At 36.5% G+C, this 17,505-nt stretch overlaps 1 protein-coding gene across 1 annotated transcript in view; it reads left to right on the top strand.

Moving 5' to 3' along the window:
* THSD7B (thrombospondin type 1 domain containing 7B) overlaps nucleotides 1–17,505 on the top strand; it is a 790,054-nt gene that overhangs the window by 390,974 nt on the left and 381,575 nt on the right. Inside the window, exon 11 of the mRNA XM_050750933.1 lies at nucleotides 3,242–3,345. Coding sequence (XP_050606890.1) covers nucleotides 3,242–3,345 — 104 coding nt within the window. The remainder of the gene's footprint in view (nucleotides 1–3,241; nucleotides 3,346–17,505) is intronic.

The raw sequence follows: 17,505 nt of genomic DNA, 5'->3' as shown, positions 1-17,505 counted from the left end.
CTTTTAAAATTATCATTAGACCTACTACAAATTATAACCTATTTTCTTTCATATAATATACGGTCGTTTGGTGAAAAATAAGAAGTAAGAGGGGATCTGGGATTTACATATCTTCAAATACTTTAATATTCTTACCCTCTTATCTGGAACATATTTGGGAGGAGTAGAGAATATGAAAGTCTAATTAACAGAGGGGAAAGGAAGCATGTTTGACCGTAAGTGAGCTGCTTGACTTATGCCACCAAGCAATCCATTTTCAGGATCATGTTCGAAAGAGATTCAGGATGAGGTTGTTACGGTTGTTATCTGGGGGCTGGGAGAAGGAATACACACACCACACACACACACACACACACACACACACACACACGCGCGCGCAGGAGGCAACTTACCTTCGTTCTATTATTCTCATCCTAACATCTTTAGTCAAGAATTAAGAGCAAATTTGTACTCCCTTGTTTATTTTAATTAAAAATGTTTTTGGCTCTCAATTTTTGTGATACACAGTTTCAGAAACCATTCAATTAGAAAAAAAAAAAGTTTAACTTACGGATAAAATTTTTTATTACAAAAAGAAGATGAATAACTTTTAAACTATGTATGTTCCCTGTATATTCCCTCTTGGCAAATTAGTGATTACTATTTATAAAAATAATACTTGAGGTTTCTTTGCTTACTCACAAGCTTCCCCCCTTTTAACACCTGACAGTTTTAAATCTGATTGAAATGCTACTTTAAAGTGTATTGGGATTAAATTCAATCTCTGTGGGGTTTTACTGATTTGTGAAAATAATCCATGGTCTTAAAAAAAATATGGGTTTTATCAGCACACTTAAAAATGCCTTCAGCAAAAATGTCCCATGTTTCTGCTAATTATTTGAGAAACTAAACTTAAAGCTGTGAAATTCGAGGGCTAATTATTTGAGAGAATACAAGTTATTTCCTTTTTTTTTTTAAAGAAGAAAGATATTGTTGAAGAAGTCTAAATTACTATTGATTTTATCATCCTGTACTTTCATTGTTTTTATCCGATGACCAGTTTTGGGAGGATGTAAATAAACACTGGGAACATGCCCAGACTCCTATTTTTTTCTCATTAACCACAGGGCCATTGTGGAAACACTGTCAATATTCATCCTTTTGTACAATGTCTAAATATTGAAACTTCTGAGCCCAGCAAGAGCTCTCAAGGAAAGTATCCAAATGAAAAAAAATAGCCAAATCAAATATTATTAGATGTTTTTATGAACCCAGGGTTGTTATAATCAGACAAAATCAAAAAACTATTAGTGGGATCTTCTATTTCTTTGTCCACTCATTTTACTCTCTCATTGCGTTTCAATTTAGCTACTTGTGTTTGAGCTAGTTGCTATCAATGACCTCCTGCCTCGTTCCCCAAAAATCAGTTCTACTGTGTTATGAATTGGATCATTGTGCCATTTTTCCTGATGCGTAGTTCAAAATGTATCCAAGTTATCAGCATGAATCTCTGCTCCTTCATGAAACATCCTTGAATTTTGAGCAATGTAGTTCCAATTTAGATTTTGCTTTCCCCTTTATTGGTATGTTAGGGAGGAAGTTGTCTTAGGAAGTGAGTTAAGATAGGATTTTATCATTCTCTTCTGATTCTTCTTTCTGACTCCATTAAGGTGATATATTCACATGTTTACCAAATTAAAACAGAATCAAAATTCCTATTTAATCTGTCATGTGTATTTGAACTTCTCTCAATACATTCAGTAGATAAGACAGCATGGGCACCTTTATCCCTATGTAGAATTGGCAATAAGATGTTGCCAAGAGGATGTGGCTGAATATCCAGAGACAGGACTGGCAACTGGCCTGTCCTGACTTGCGCAGCCTGGGACAAATCATTTAACCTCTCTGAGCCTGGATTTATTATCCTAAAATTGAAAGTTTAATAAAGGAATTCCAAAAATTTCTTTCCTCCATTTCAGTCTATTCACCAAGGTAAAAGACATTGAACTCCTCAATCTCACTTTGGTCAAGAAAGCCTATGTAAACTCAATTTAAGGAAATTTAATGAATGAACGACATATTTTAGTTCAAAAGTTGGACTAAAATCCCTTACCTTTTGGCTTCTATATCTTGGATTCATGTGGAATGTGTCTGTTCATGTATAAAGTAAATTTATAACAATTTAAAATTAATAGATGATTTCTTTAAATGTAACAGGTTTCCTGTTTAGCTGTTTCCTGATTTTTTTTCCCCAACTCTTCAGCTATTCCCATTATGAAGGCCACTTGAATGAGGTCAATGATGTTTTGCTTCATGTTTCTCTTTCCTTTTTTGAAGTAGTTCTTTTATCAGAGGTATTGGCTCATATGAAAAGGGTTAAAATGTACTAAGTGAAAGAGCAGGATCTGTAGTTATACTTAGGGTTTGGATTTTCTGGAATGTTGTGAAGAGACAGATTTAGGGACACAAGTCATCATCTGCCCTGTGAGTCATAAAAAGAGAGTTTTGTTGACCTGAGAAAGAAAAGCCAGTAGAAAGTGAGAAGATTGCCTTCAAGATTGTATCCTCTGAGGACTAGAAATCATGGTATTTTATCAACGGCAGGTCCATTCCTCTTTCCTAAGATGAACTATCGGATAAGATAGGTCCATGGTGCCCGTTCTTTTACTCTATAACCTATTGAGATGTTTGATTTACTTCAGAAGACCTTGGGAACACCTTATAAATGGAAGCAGCGGATTAAGTGTGAAGGTTTGTACCTCAAGCTTATAAAAATTTTGAAGCAGAAGATTAATGTGAAGTTTGTACCTCAAGCTTACGGATGTTCAAACCTTGATTCTCTAACGCACCAATGGGACATAGGGATTTTCTCACTCTCTTTTTTTTCTTGTATTTTTTTTTGAAACAATTTTAAGTGCATAAAGAACTAGACCCTCTAGACTGATCTGTGCCTCTAATGTTTATTATTGCCACTTTCTATATTAACCAAAGTTTATGTGCAAAATATCCAAATTCAGTTTTTTCTCATTAGCCACAGGACCAATTCAAAAACATTGAATTAGTGCCTAAATCATGAATCTGGGGTAGAATGGACTATTGTCATTCTAGTGCTTGCCAAGGCTTGGTTTTATGACATTGGTTTCACATCCAGTTTTATTGAATTGCTGTCTTTATGTTTTTTTGAACTTGAAACATATCTAAGTATTTCTTCTGCATGTTGATCACAGTGAAGTTTCTAGTCCATTGTTTTTGGTAATCACAGGTGGAAGCTACAGAAATGGAGCCCTTGCATCTTAGTGCCAGAGTCTGTCCGGCAGGGAATAATGGGCAGCAGTGAAGCCTGTGGAAAGGGGTTACAAACAAGAGGTAAGATGATTTTTACATAGTTTTTTATTAATACATAAGTTAATATTATGTAACTCGTATGTGTTGCTTATTTGTATACTTGAATTGTGATATTATTGGCTTGAATTATTTATATTTATTGATGTTGAATATAAATAGAATTTGGCATAATTAACATTTTATATTAGATTAACTATAACCAGTTAGTGTACCTAAGGACTAAAGAAATATAAGCAAATTCTGTTCTCAGTCATAGCATACACCAATGCTCATATTCCAAATACATATTAGATATTACCTGGTATCTGTGAATGAAGGTTATATCAAGATTAAATTCAACTGTCTGTATACTTTAGATTTTTTGGTGCTAATTAAATATTTGTTGATGAATGAAAGAATAACTGAATGAATTGACTAATCTTAATGATCATAGGATATTGCTTAAATATAATTGTCATATACATACTCATATCTCATATGTCAAATGCATACAAAGGAAGTATTAAAATTTCTGGAAGACATATGAATAAGCTTCTGGACCTGAGTAGAACTTCCTTTTATCATCAATGTCTAGAAGGTGTGGGAAATCTCTGAAAAGTACTCAGAGAATCATCAGACTGCTCACTTTTCTATTTCATTCATAATCTAGGTGCCAATTATATGAAGCTTGATATGAAGCGCATTTTTCTCCAAATCTGACCACTTTGTCACTAAAGGGATGTATGTGGCAAAATTAGACCTTGTAGAATCAATCAAAGTATACTGGTTTCATAATTAATGTTCTTTTACAAGGCATATTTAGAATTAAGTTTCTCGTTTTGTTACATAGGTCATCCTTTGGAAATAATACCACTGTCAAAAAATTGGTAGATGAAATTTATTGGTCAGGTAGTTTGATTTAAGACTTCTGTGGGGATCTACAGTGACTTTGTGTAAATTATAAGAATGAATCACTTTCTTAAGACATTTTACTTTTATATATCACTAAATTATTGTAATAATATGATATTGTTATTTTAAGATTTTTGCCTACTTTCTGCTGAGAAATTGTTACAGAATATCCAAATCACCAATATCTACTCCATGGATGGAGCCCTATTAAAAAGTGGCAACTCTATGTAGTGTACAGTTTAAATAGCACCTTGAATTTGTTACTCTATGATACTACAATACTAAACAAAATCATTTAGTAAATTCTGCAAGGATATTGTTTGTAAATGATGTAGAATTATCACATAAAAAGCAAGATATTTCATATTTTCTAGAATATGAAATCTCCTTGGATTTCAATTTAAATGAACATTTCTAGCTGGATGCCTGATAGTCCTTTAGATTAGGCAATGAACTTTCTCTAAATTTGATACCAGCATTAGAACAATCCTGGTGTTTAGTTGATGGGCAAGTTGCACTTTTAGCATAGTAGGATGGGTCTTCAATTTTAGGATTATGGAGGAAAGACATTTCTACTCCATCTTTTCTTTAAATTAAGAACCATAAAGGAAAATACAAAACAATAAGACTAAATACATCTCCAGTGAGATCAATCTCCTTTAAAAATCACTCCAAAGAACAAGGAATACAGTAAGCTTACTTTCAGGTAAATTAGGAGCCATCAGTAACCTACATCATAATATATAAATTTGGAAAGTAAATGGAGATATGGTAAAGTACTTTGCAGAACAAGATTACAACAAAGTGTTGGCAAGGGTGAAGGTGTGGGAGCTGGAGGGAAATAAAATGATATATCCTGGACAACTCCAGGAAGAAACCACATTCTCCACGTTCTGCAGAAGGAAGTGTGCAAGTGTGTGTGTGTGTGTATTGGGAGTTGAGGATAAAAACTGGAGCTCTGAAAGTCTGAAAGAGCAGCAAAGTTCTTCCTTGTTTAAGTTCCTCACTTTTCACTCTACTGAGTCAGATTTCTACCTTTTCTTTTTCTTGTGGGAGCATGGAGATGTATTCTCTGGGAAACAGAGAGGTTTTAGACTCTGGACAATAAGCAGAGGTGGGTGGAGATGCAGGGCTAGACTGAAATCAGGTGGATCAAAGGAATGTCTGAATAAGGAATTATGAGACTATGATTTCCTCTGAACATTAAACTGCTAAGAGTTGAAGATAGAGAAATGAGAATATAAAGGGGAGAAAAGTACCAAAGAAATAATACTAGAAAAAATACTCATTAAGGAGCCGAAATGATTAAATAAGACCCATATCAAGGCTTGTCATTGTGATATTTCAGACCACATGGGGTAAAGTCATTACCCTAAAGGCTTCCAGAGTAAACAGCATGATCTCTCACCCAGAGTTCTTGAATAAGATTATAGGACTTTTCACATCAACTGGAAAGTGGAAGGAAATAGAGCAATAGCTTCTAAATGTGAAATGTGAATATTTTCAACCAAGAAGTCCATATTAAATTATCATTCAGTTATTAGGATAACATGAAAATGTTTGCAGAAAACAAAATCTCCAAAAGCTTACCTTCAAAGCATCCTGTGTCGAGAAGTAAATAGGGTATATGCCTCATCAAAGATGAATAAATCAGGATGCACACTGGATATCCTCCCCAGAAGAGAGGACATTGGCATTCCTAGGAAGAAAGAGAAGGGAAATTCATGGACCACTGCTGTTCACAGGCCTCGAGTTGTTCACTAGGCTCATGTGGTGAGAGCAGGAGACCTATAAAGTGTCAGGAGGGGTGTCTTAACATAAACAATAGAAAGAAAAGAGGATTTGTCAGGTTTGACCTGGACAATTGCACTGAGAAGCATTTCATAGGTATAAAAGCACTTATCCAGATTCATAGAAATGTCTGCAAATAAAAGTGAAAGAATTTCAGGAAATACAAAATGTTGTAGATAGAAGGTATAGTTACAATATACTTTTTCAGCTTACCTATAAAGAATATATTGTCATAAAAGCAAAAACATTAAATTATGGATTTAAGCAAAGAATGTGATTCAACAGTATTGAGAGTTTAGTGAAGGGACCTGGGGGGTGTTGTCCTCAAAAAGACAACAGTAGAAAACACCTATCATTAAGGAATTGGCTAATGGAGGTATATGGATATATTTTTAGAAACATTAAGTACCCATTAGAAGAAACTGTAGAACAGTAAAAAATAATTGACTCAAAGTGAGGAGTCGGGTAATTATTTGTTTTATCATTATTCAAGTTTCAATGCTATGAATATGTACTACTTTGGTAAAAATTTATTTTTTAACATAATCTGGCCAGGTGTGATGGTTCACGCCTGTAATCTCAGCACTTTGGAAGTCTGAGGTGAGAGGATTCCGTAAGCTCAAGAGTTCAAGACCAGCCTGGATAATATGGCAAGACCCTGTGTCTATGAAAATAGAAAATTTTAAAAAATGAGCCAGACATGGTAATGTATGCCTGTAGTCCCAGCTACTCAGAAGGCTGAGGTGGGAGTATCGTTCGAACCTGGGCAGCTGAGGCTACAGTGAGCTGTGATCATGCCACTGCATTTCAGCCTGGGTGACAGAATAAGACCGTGGCTCAAACAATAATAATAATGCAATGAAGTGATCTATTCAATGTTCTAAGGGATTATTTAAGTAAATGCATTGTAAAATGCTGAAAAAGCTAGGTCCAGGAAGGAAATTTAGGTGGGGGAAGGGAGGAGGAGGGACCTGCCTGTTTTATACCGTATGAAGAAGCTTCTGCTGTCAGCATTTTTTGCTGGTTTAAACAGATACGGTCTTGTTTCTTCACGCATATTAATAGGATGGATTGTGGTTCCTAAAAATACATGTCCCCATGCTAATCATCATAACCTGCACATATGACTTTATTTGCAAAAAGGATCTTTGTAGATGTAATTAATTCAAGGATTTAAAGCCTTGAATTTGGAAAAGTTTATTTTGTCTTTGAGTTCTTTGTATCCCAGAGGGAGTTTGAACTCAGACCATAAAGTCATGGGAAGGCCAGCTTGAGGTTATACATTCTCGTAAAGGATTCTCCTCTCTTGCTATCCAATGCTATGCTTTAGAATTGCAAGTTGTCTTGCCAAAACCTTGTGCCTAGCAAGTTTATTTCTATCTAGTTCATCCCTAAACACTAAGGGTGAGTGTTAGTTGCCATTGCTTCTAGTGTGGGAATTTTATAAGATTCTCCATAGCCAACCTCATATTTTTTTTCCTTCTGTGCATTATGAATCCATAAAAGTAAAAACTGGGATCTTCAAGATTTAATAGAAACCCTTGGGATGAAATTTGTCTTTCTTGTTTACCTTGCAGGGTCTCATACTTTCACTTTGTTTTGGGTGTTATGGATTCCTTACTTTCAGACCAGCCCAGCAATACATTCAGAAAATATATATATTATCGTATGCTTTAGTCTTTTTCATTTGAAAGGATATTTCAGGATTTGTGTGCCATTAGACTGCCAGAAACAGAAGTACCACTTGTTTTGTTTTATTGTGCGTTGGTTGCTGACCTGTTTAATTGGTTCATGTTAAGATTTCATTCGTATAATAATTTTTCAGTTAAAAAATAAGAAAAACAAGAAGGTAGAACAGCACATAGAGTTATAACTGTAGCTAAACGTCTACACCATCTCCAGGAAGATGGGCATTTTGAGTTTCATTGTCCTAGTTGTCTCCTACTTCAAGGAGACCCAAGTATTCTTTCTGCCCAGAGTCTTGTGCTTTATCAGAATAATTTTTTTAACGGTGACTTATATTTTATGGCAAATAAAAGTATAAGAGGAAGAAATTTAAACATAATAATACGTTTTGTAGAAACTGCTCTTAAAATGCTAAAACTTTAGTACTAAAAAAAGAGAGAGAGAAAAGTCAAGATGCTGTCATTTCTATAAGTGGAGTGTATTTCGCTAGGGACTGATTTTTTGTTTTGCTATCCACAGTAACTATTTTAAAGCTGACTTAATGGACTTTCCAGTATTTTTCTTTTGTACAGAACTTTCTGGTCATTTATCAGCCCGTGAGTATACTCTGTCAGCGACAGACTTGACATTATGGCACTGTAATGGATACAGAGTAGGTACTGGAGATCGAAATCATCTTGTCTATGATATCGTTGACTCTTTTGAACTATCTGTAGTCTTTTTTGGTTTATTTTCGCTGAACAGTGTTTAGGTGGACCAAAAGAGTCAGATCTCTAAACTCTGTCAAATCTTTTTGTTCTTTTTAAATTAGTTTTTGTCACAGTTTTCTTACACAATAGTTTTGATGGAGATTCTGTATGCTTTTCTTTGCATTCAAGGAACCCCTTTAAAGTAAAGATGTTTTTCTGGGGAAAAAAAATGAGCAAAATAATTCGCTTTCAAAATTAGTTGTGGATTACCTTTAGTTTTTGCTTGTTTGTTTGTTTGTTGTGAATGGAATTAGAAATCAGAAGAAGTTAAATAATGGAGATCTAAAGTCTTAATTATACAGCAATAATACCTGGTATTTAAAAATGAAAATCCGTAAGAAACATATATTTGTGTGTGTTTACCATTTTTGCCTGATATGCTTTATTTAACATAACATTTCATAATCTACTCTTTCACTAAGGCTTGCAATATGTGATTGAATCATTAAGAATTGATTTATGGCCAGGCGCAGTGGCTCACGCCTGTAATCACAGCACTCTGAGAGGCTGAGGCAGGTGGATTGCCTGAAGTCAGGAGTTCGAGACCAGTCTGACCAACATGGTGAAACCCCATCTATACTAAAAATACAGAAATTAGCTGGGTGTGGTGGTCAGTGCCTGTAATCCCAACTACTCGGAAGGCTAAGGCAGAAGAATCTCTAGAACCTGGGAGGCAGAAGTTGCAGTGAGCTAAGATCTCAAAAAAAAAAGATTAATTTGTATGATTTTCCAAAACTATGTATAACATAAAGTATATATTTATATAAAACAAAGGCAAGTAAGTTGATTGCATGAGTTGGATTCAGAGAAAACTATTTGTGTTGTGTATCTGAGTAGTCTTATTTTCTGATTAAAAGTGTTCTCCTCAGTATGGTATCTTCATGGAGAGAAGGTTAAAGATATTACCCACCATCAGCTCATCATCCAACTTTTGTCTGGAAAATACATAGAAATATAGCAAAACACACACTCTAAAATAAAGATGTCATTATAGTCTACCAAATGTCAAGACAGCCAATCAACTTGTTGTGTTCTTCTTTCTGATGCCAGGTATCCTTGTATTTTAGGAGACAAAGGATACCTCTGGAACAATGGACTTTCATTCTCCAAATGGAAGAATCATAGTCACTTAACCTTCGAGCTGCAGTTTTATTTTCTGCCATAGTCATCTACCTACATCACAAGGAAAAAGTCATTTCAGTTCATTCAGAAAGCAAAGCACATATATAGGTTTGAACTATGACTGAACAATAGCAAGAAAATAGAGATAGTCACAACCATTTTTATTTTTAGTATGGGAGGAGGAGGAGGATAAAGGTTTTCTTGGAAAGAAAGTAGTTTCTTCCATTTACTTCAAGGCTTGGACAAAAATGAGCTACCTTATCCACGAGCTGTGGGCATTTCCAGTAGGGGATACGGAGCAACAGTAACCTAGCCCAGGTGCCCCTTCCACAAATGTAACTGTATTCTAAGAGGGCAAAGCCAATTGGCAGTGTTTTCTCGTGGACTTGAAGAAGAGAGGACTTGAACTCAGTCCAAATCAACATATCAAAGTTGCCGATATAGGCAACAAGAAAATACTTATGTAACCACACTATTTTTAATAACTTTTGTGAGATAGTTTTTAATAACTGTGTTCATAGCATAGAAAAAAATGATTATACCCCAATATTTTTGTATTAAGGATTATTCTTGGGGAGAACTCTGCCATGAACACCAGAGTAAAATATTGGAGGACATAATATTCTTTATTGATTTATCTAATTAATTACCACCTGATATGAAATGACAGGTTATAAATATTTTAAGGAACCTAAAAAATCTCTCCTAAATATTATGATTTTTAGGTGGTAAAAAGAGAGGAAGATCAGGTTAAAATGTAGAAATTAGACAGTGTAGGGCAACTTTCTAAATTAAAATATCTTCAGATTATAACAAAAGGATGTGTTTGATAACACCAGAGGCATTGGTTTTGAGAGTAAAGTGTTGGATTCACAGCAAAGATTGCATTTTAATCTAAGTGAATAATGATTCTGTGAGGTATTTTTCATTTTCTTTGCATGTTTTAGGGTAGGATTATATTTGTGACTTTTATGGTTGCTGCAGGTAGAATGTGCACACTTTTAAAAATTGGTGATAAATTAAAAATAAATATTAAAGGAGATGACCAACCTAAGGCAATGATGCTTTAGTAACACAGGATGAACTAAGTGCAGATTCAGAGATGCTGTCTTGGGCCAGCCTCCCATTTTTAACATAATAAGCTATGATACAAAGAACAGAGTAGCCCCTTCTTCCACCTCCACCCACCCACATCCCAGCAGATATTTCATTGATAAAATGGTTGTTGGATGTGAAGATGGGTGGGTGGAGGGTAATTTTCTTTTTTTTAATTTGTGAATGCAGTCATTTGTAAGACTGGTAGTAAGAAATTTCTCTTCTAGCTACATGGTTCTCAGTCACAGAACTATCTTCCCTTCAGGAATGCTAATGTGAATTTCAAAGTCTACTGCAAACTGTGTAAATGTAATAGGATTATATGTCTCTTGTTCATGACTAAAATTCTCTCTCTTCAAATAGACGTGAATTCCCTGGCTTCCCTTAACACTTGGATTACTAAGATCAGGGTATTCATGTCTGTTTATCTCAGGTGCCATCTCAGGATTGCATCAGAAACATGTAATGTTTGTACCTTTTTTGTTTTCATTTCTAAAGAGAACAGAAACACTAACACTCTTTCCAGGTAGCAATGAAAGAACAAGGAGACCGCCCTTGCTCTAGAGGCTCTAAAAACTAACAGAGGAGAGTCAAAACTCAGCCTCACCACTACTCGGAACGCAAACAAATACAAAAATTGTGAACAATGCCTCTTTATGCCAACCATGTTATGAAAAATTTACATTGTGAGAAAAACAAAATAAAAAACAAATCACTCTTTTAGCTGAGGTGTATGGGGAATGAGAATTTAAAACCTACTAGAGTCTATTAAACTTAGCAAGCTCATAAAGTAATCTGCCTCATAGCAGGATATGAGAAGTAGGAACTGAAAATGGGAAAGCTGGGGGTTTTTGAAGACTTTGTAATTATGCCAGGAAGGGTTTTGAAAGCCTATACCAGAAGAATGACTTTAGGAATGGATTAGAAGGAGTATACATAAAAGGCATTTTAGGAAATAAAACAACGGGACTTAACAGCTAACTTTATGTACAGAGCACAGGATAGTGATGAGTTAAAATTTCGGACTCAGTGTGGTTTTAGGCCAATGAGAATAGGATAATATTGACATTAAAAAGTTGACATCAATAATTGACATAAAAATGCACACATGCAGAGCGCACATATACAGTGAGAGAGGACTGAAATATGCAAGAATAGTTATTTCTAGAAACATTATATATATATATAAATATATATATATGAATCATTTGTATAAAGGTTGAAGTTGATACCAGTTTCTACTGAAAGCACAGAGGGCAGTTACAGGCCTAAGACCTAGAGGCAAACCGGTGTGATGACAAGGATGCTCCTTCACTTGGAAATGCGAGGGACGTGACTCAAATCATAGTTGTTCCACTCACGACTTGAGTGTACTTGGTTGAACCACTTAACCTCTCAATATTCTTATCTATGAAGTGGATAATAATTCCAATTTTTTGATGCTTTTACCAGTGCTTATCGTTGCTTAGGAAATATTGATCTCTTTTTCTTTTTCAAATTTCGGAAGACAGCAATCCTTAGAAGGCAGGGAAAATGGAAGTATTACAAGACATGTTTTTTTTTTAAAGTAAGTGAGTGGAAATTAGTGGAGAGATTCATTGTTATATGAATACAAGGGTGAAGGGGGGAGTTTTTGTGACCAAATGATCTTCCTCTTAGAAATCCTCAATAAAAAAAGAAAGAAAGAAAGAAAGAAAAAAGAAATCCTCAGTAGAGTTAGCATATTGAAGGCTCTTAGATTGTGGCAATAAAGAAGTGTGTTACTTTTTTTTTCTTTTAAGTAACAGAGTTTTCTCTAACTCATTTACCTATGACTGTTTATCATGAAATAGCACCTAAGATCTTTATGCTATTTAAAAATGTGGATATGGTATCATAAAAATCACATGGGGCAATTTAAGAAAATATGTGTGTGGTATTGTCAAATGTTTGTAAAATAATTGTGTAAATAAAGACAGTAAAATGATTTGGCAATTGAGTGGATGCAGCTGAATATACAGACTCTAGTCTCAACAAAGCCATTGTATATTTTTTTAAATAATAATTTTGGGACCAAGGGCTAACAGCAAACAAATATTGAGTAGATGGCTTTACAAAATATTTGCCAAAGAAAACCAAGAAATAAGTAGCTTTAAAACTCGGGGTTCAAAGAGTGATGATAGGACCACCCTGTACAAATATGAAGAAAAAAGAGAAAAAAATAGTGGGGTAAATATATTGAAGGTGTTCGAGAAGGAGGAAATACTTGAGTAAGTATGATTTTTGGGTGAGGGGATATGATTGAATGAATGCATAAGGGAGTTCAGGATTTGGACAAGAAAATCCTTTTTTCTTTCTTCTAAACTCCAAGGGAAACTATTAGAACCGAGGTATAAGGGCAATGTGGAAGAAAGATAAAAGGCCTCTTTATAAAATGGCTCAATGTACGTAGAAACCTCTCTCCTGGTAGTTATGCGTGATCTTCTCATTTTAAATCCAGTAATTACTTTTCAGCCCCAAAGAGTTTTCTTTTTTTTCTTTTTCTTTTTTTTTTTTTAGATGGAGTCTCACTCTGTTGTCCAGGCTGTAGAGCCTACAACCTATGCCTCCCGGTTCAAGGGATTCTCCTGCCTCAGCCTCCCCAGTAACTGGGACTACAAGGTGTGTGCCACCACACCCGGCTAATTTTTTTTTGTATTTTTAGTAGAGAAAGGGTTTCACCTTATTAGCCAGGATGGTCTTAATCTCCTGACCTCGTGATCCACCCGCCTGGGCCTCCCAAAGTGCTGGGATTACAGGCGTGAGCCACTGCGCCCGGCCTAAAGAGTTTTTTTTTTTTTTTTCTGAGACTCCGTAACTCTACTCCTGTTTTGCAGTTTTCTCCTGGCGCTTACTCTGTCTCTCTACTGCTCAGATCCCCAAGTCGCTGAGCTCCGCTTCTCTTTCTCCACTGAAACCTTACATGGCATCATTCTTCAAGCTTCTCCTTTTGTGGTTTCCATCTTTAATGTCTCCCCAGATCATTCCAGCTCTGCCCAGGATTTAAGCTCTTTAGATAATCCCCAGGTCTTTATTTCAAGGGAAGTCTCCCTCTCAGTACCAGGCTTAGAATTTTCCCCTGCTGAACATCAGTCACCTTACAGACAATATAATGATCATTCAAATTCATTGTTTCTAAAAGTGAATCTATTTTCTCTTCCTGAGTTTTCAATCTTAAGGAGTTGCATCTCCATTGATCCATTAACAGAATCAGGCTTAGAATCCCGTCAGTTCCATCCTCATGAGGACTCTCCAGCCTATTCCCTTTTACTAGACCACTGTTGATAGCCACCTGAGAATTGTAGTAACATCCCACGGCTCTAGGTACATTTCTTACAAATCCATCACAATTATGAAGCAAAGGTCATCTGTGTAGAGTAACTCGTATGATTATCTCAGTTACCTGCCCAATAATTTTCAGTGGCTGTCCTTTTCTATTCAAAGTCATTATTACCATGCACACTTTTATGTCTCTCATATTCCTCATCCACTAGCCATTAATTAGTCATTACCCATAATCTACAAACACTCATCAACTCTTGGCTTCTCCTTTAACCTGGAAATCTTCTCACCTTTCTTCACTTGTTGCGATCCTATATTCTGTCCTAGTCTCATCTCATGTATCTCTTTCTCCAAATAATTCCATTCTCCCAGTTGTAATTAAGCAATTCTCAGTATTCATTCCCTTCTTACTTATACTTTATGTTTAGGAATTATACCTTAAAGGTTTTCTTGTTGGATTTTTCAGCTCCCAAAATGCAGAAAGTGTACCTTACTCATCTTTATATCCCCAGTGCCCCAAATAGTGATATATTACACATTTAAAAGTTACTCCATAAATGTTTGCTCAATAAATATTAATCCATGTGCCATTATTGGAGGTTCAGAGGTTTGGGAAACTATGATGAACAAAAATACATGTAATGAATGTATGATTTTATTCTGGAAAGCCAAATGCAGAAATTATAACACATTAAAATTACTATAACAAAACACTTTTTCTGTGCTTAAATCAAGTAATGGAAAGGGGAACTGTGCTTATGAGAGTTTAATCTCCTAGAGAGTAGAGGCTCTATCAGCTTTACTGTGTGTGTGCATATTTTACAGATTCCTTCAAAAGTGTATTTCTAGTGAAATAAAAATGAGATGATGAGAAAATGCCATACAACCCAGTTCTCTGATGCTAGGATTATGAATCAAATTTATATAATTTCTCAGGTGCCACTCTATGAATTTACATGAGACTGAGAGAATTTTGTCCCTTACCTATAACAGAGTGGGCCAAAAATGTGGCTTCTCTTTCTCTTTCTTTAGAATAGTGCTTTTGAATCGGGGGTGAATTTTTCCCTCAAGGGACATTTGCAACATCTGAAGACATTTTCAATGATCACAACTAGGGGAGCAGAGGCTGTTACTAGAATAGTTCTGGCATAGCAATAGTGCTGAGATTCAGAAATGCTGCATCTGGAACCAGAAGGGGAGTGTTGGCTTCACTTCTCATGATTAAACAGATCTAATTTGAAAATATTTGTTCATTTTCAGGACTATTCAAAATGCTTCCCATACAAACAATATTTCTTACAGCTTGTGCTTATTGTTAATAACATAAGCTAACTGGTTTAACTGTGTGTATAGATAGAAATTAATTACAAATGCATTTTAATTTGAAGTAGTGCTAAATACTTTTTTACAGAATCATTTGTTTCTACATATGGGTCCAAGGCACTTCAGAATTTACAATTGGCTGGTGGATGGTGATGTGACAGTTGCAAAACTGCAAACTCACAATTCAATTCTGAAACACTTGTGTAGACTGAAAATTTGAGTACTGTGTCATCTTATTAGCAACTCCCCTTGGAAGCCTAGGTTTTGGAATGACATGTATGGCATAATTATACTTCAAAAAAAGAGCTGTTTATTATGTTTTAGAACCTGTTAAGTGTAGTTTGTATTGGTATTATTACAATAATCCAATCTACTGTTAACGTAGGTAGTCTCTAATAAGTACTTTTTCTTCCTTACATTACCAGGAAAATAATTTTGTCTACATGGTTGTTGATATCTACTATATTAGATTATTTATTGGCTGATGCTAACTACCCATATTTGCTGGGCTTAAAAGATCCTCACCCTTTCTTTAACTCCCAACTGCAATTTTAGCATGCCAGTTATCTTCAATCACTCTAGACCACTTCTTCCTCATAACCCTGCTCTGCATTGGTCATGCCATGTATATCATAACTTCCTCATTAGTTATTTCATCTTATGGGTTAAATTTATACATTAATACTCCCTATCTTTACCAGTTACCTAGTCTGAACAGTGCATTTCCTTCTTTAGTTTGTGGAACTATGAATCAAACTGCATACCCTCTCCTTGCCATGGGATAGGTGGCATGATTTCCCAGCCATTGCCTATGGCACTTGTTTCCCGGATTTTGAATATTAAATTGAGTGGGCCCAGGTGGTACTTTTCGTCAAAACTTCTTGCTATTAAGAACCACTTTAGGGCGCACCCAAGATGGCCGAATAGGAAGAGCTCCAGCCTCCAGCTCCCAGCGTGAACAACACAGAAGACGTGTGATTTCTGCGTTTTCAACTGAGGTACCGGGTTCGTCTCACTGGGGTGTGTCGGACAGTTGGCGCTGGTCCGCGGGTGCAGCCCGACCAGCGAGAGCTGAAGCAGGGCGAGGCATCACCTCACCTGGGAAGCACAAGGGGGAAGGGAATTCCTTTTCCTAGCCAAAGGAAATTGAGACACACAACACCTGGAAAATCGGGTAACTCCCACCCTAATACTGCGCTTTACCACGTGTCTTAGCAAGTGACACACCAGGACATTATATCCCACACCTGGTCCAGAGGGTCCAATGCCCATGGAGCCTCCCTCATTGCTAGCAAAGCAGTCTGAGATCTAACTGCAAGGCGGCAGCGAGGCTGGGGGAGGGATGCCCGCCATTGCTGAGGCTTAAGTAGGTAAACAAAGCTGCCCGGGAAGCTTGAATTGAGTGGAGCCCACCACAGCTCAAGGAGGCCGGCCTGCCTCTGTAGACTCCTCCTCTGGGGACAGAGCATAGCTAAACAAAAAGCAGCAGAAACCTCAGCAGAGGTAAATGCCCCTGTCTGACAGCTTTGAAGAGAGCAGTGGATCTCCCAGCATGGACGTTGACATCTGAGAATGGACAGGCTGCCTGCTCAAGTGGGTCCCTGACCCCTGAGTAGCCTAACTGGGAGACATCCCCCAGTAGGTGTAGACCAACACCTCACACCTCACACGGTGGGGTACACCCCTGAGATGAAGCTTCCAGAGCAAGAATCAGACAGCAACACTCGCTGTTCAGCAATATTCTATCTTCTGCAGCCTCTGCTGCTGATACACAGGAAAAAGGGTCTGGAGTGGACCTCAAGCAAACTCCAACAGACCTACAGCTGAGGGTCCTGACTGTTAGAAGGAAAACTAACAATCAGAAAGGACTCCCACACCAAAACCCCATCAGTACATCACCATCATCAAAGACCAAAGGCACATAAAACCACAAAGATGGGGAAGAAACAGTGCAGAAAAGCTGGAAATTCAAAAAATCAGAGCACATCTCCACCTCCAAAGGACTGCAGCTCATCACCAGCAACGGAACAAAGCTGGACAGAGAATGACTTTGATGAGTAGAGAGAAGAAGACTTCAGTCGATCAAACTTCCCAGAGCTAAAGGAGGAATTACATAACCAGTGCAAAGAAACTAAAAACCTTGAAAAAGAATGAATGAATGGATAACTAGAATAATCAATGCAGAGAAAACCTTAAAAGAACTGATAGAGATGAAAACCATAAC

The sequence above is a fragment of the Macaca thibetana genome, chromosome 12, assembly GCF_024542745.1.
Source record: "Macaca thibetana thibetana isolate TM-01 chromosome 12, ASM2454274v1, whole genome shotgun sequence".
Classification (NCBI taxonomy): Eukaryota; Metazoa; Chordata; class Mammalia; order Primates; family Cercopithecidae; genus Macaca; species Macaca thibetana.
This window is presented reverse-complemented; position numbering and strand designations above follow the sequence as displayed.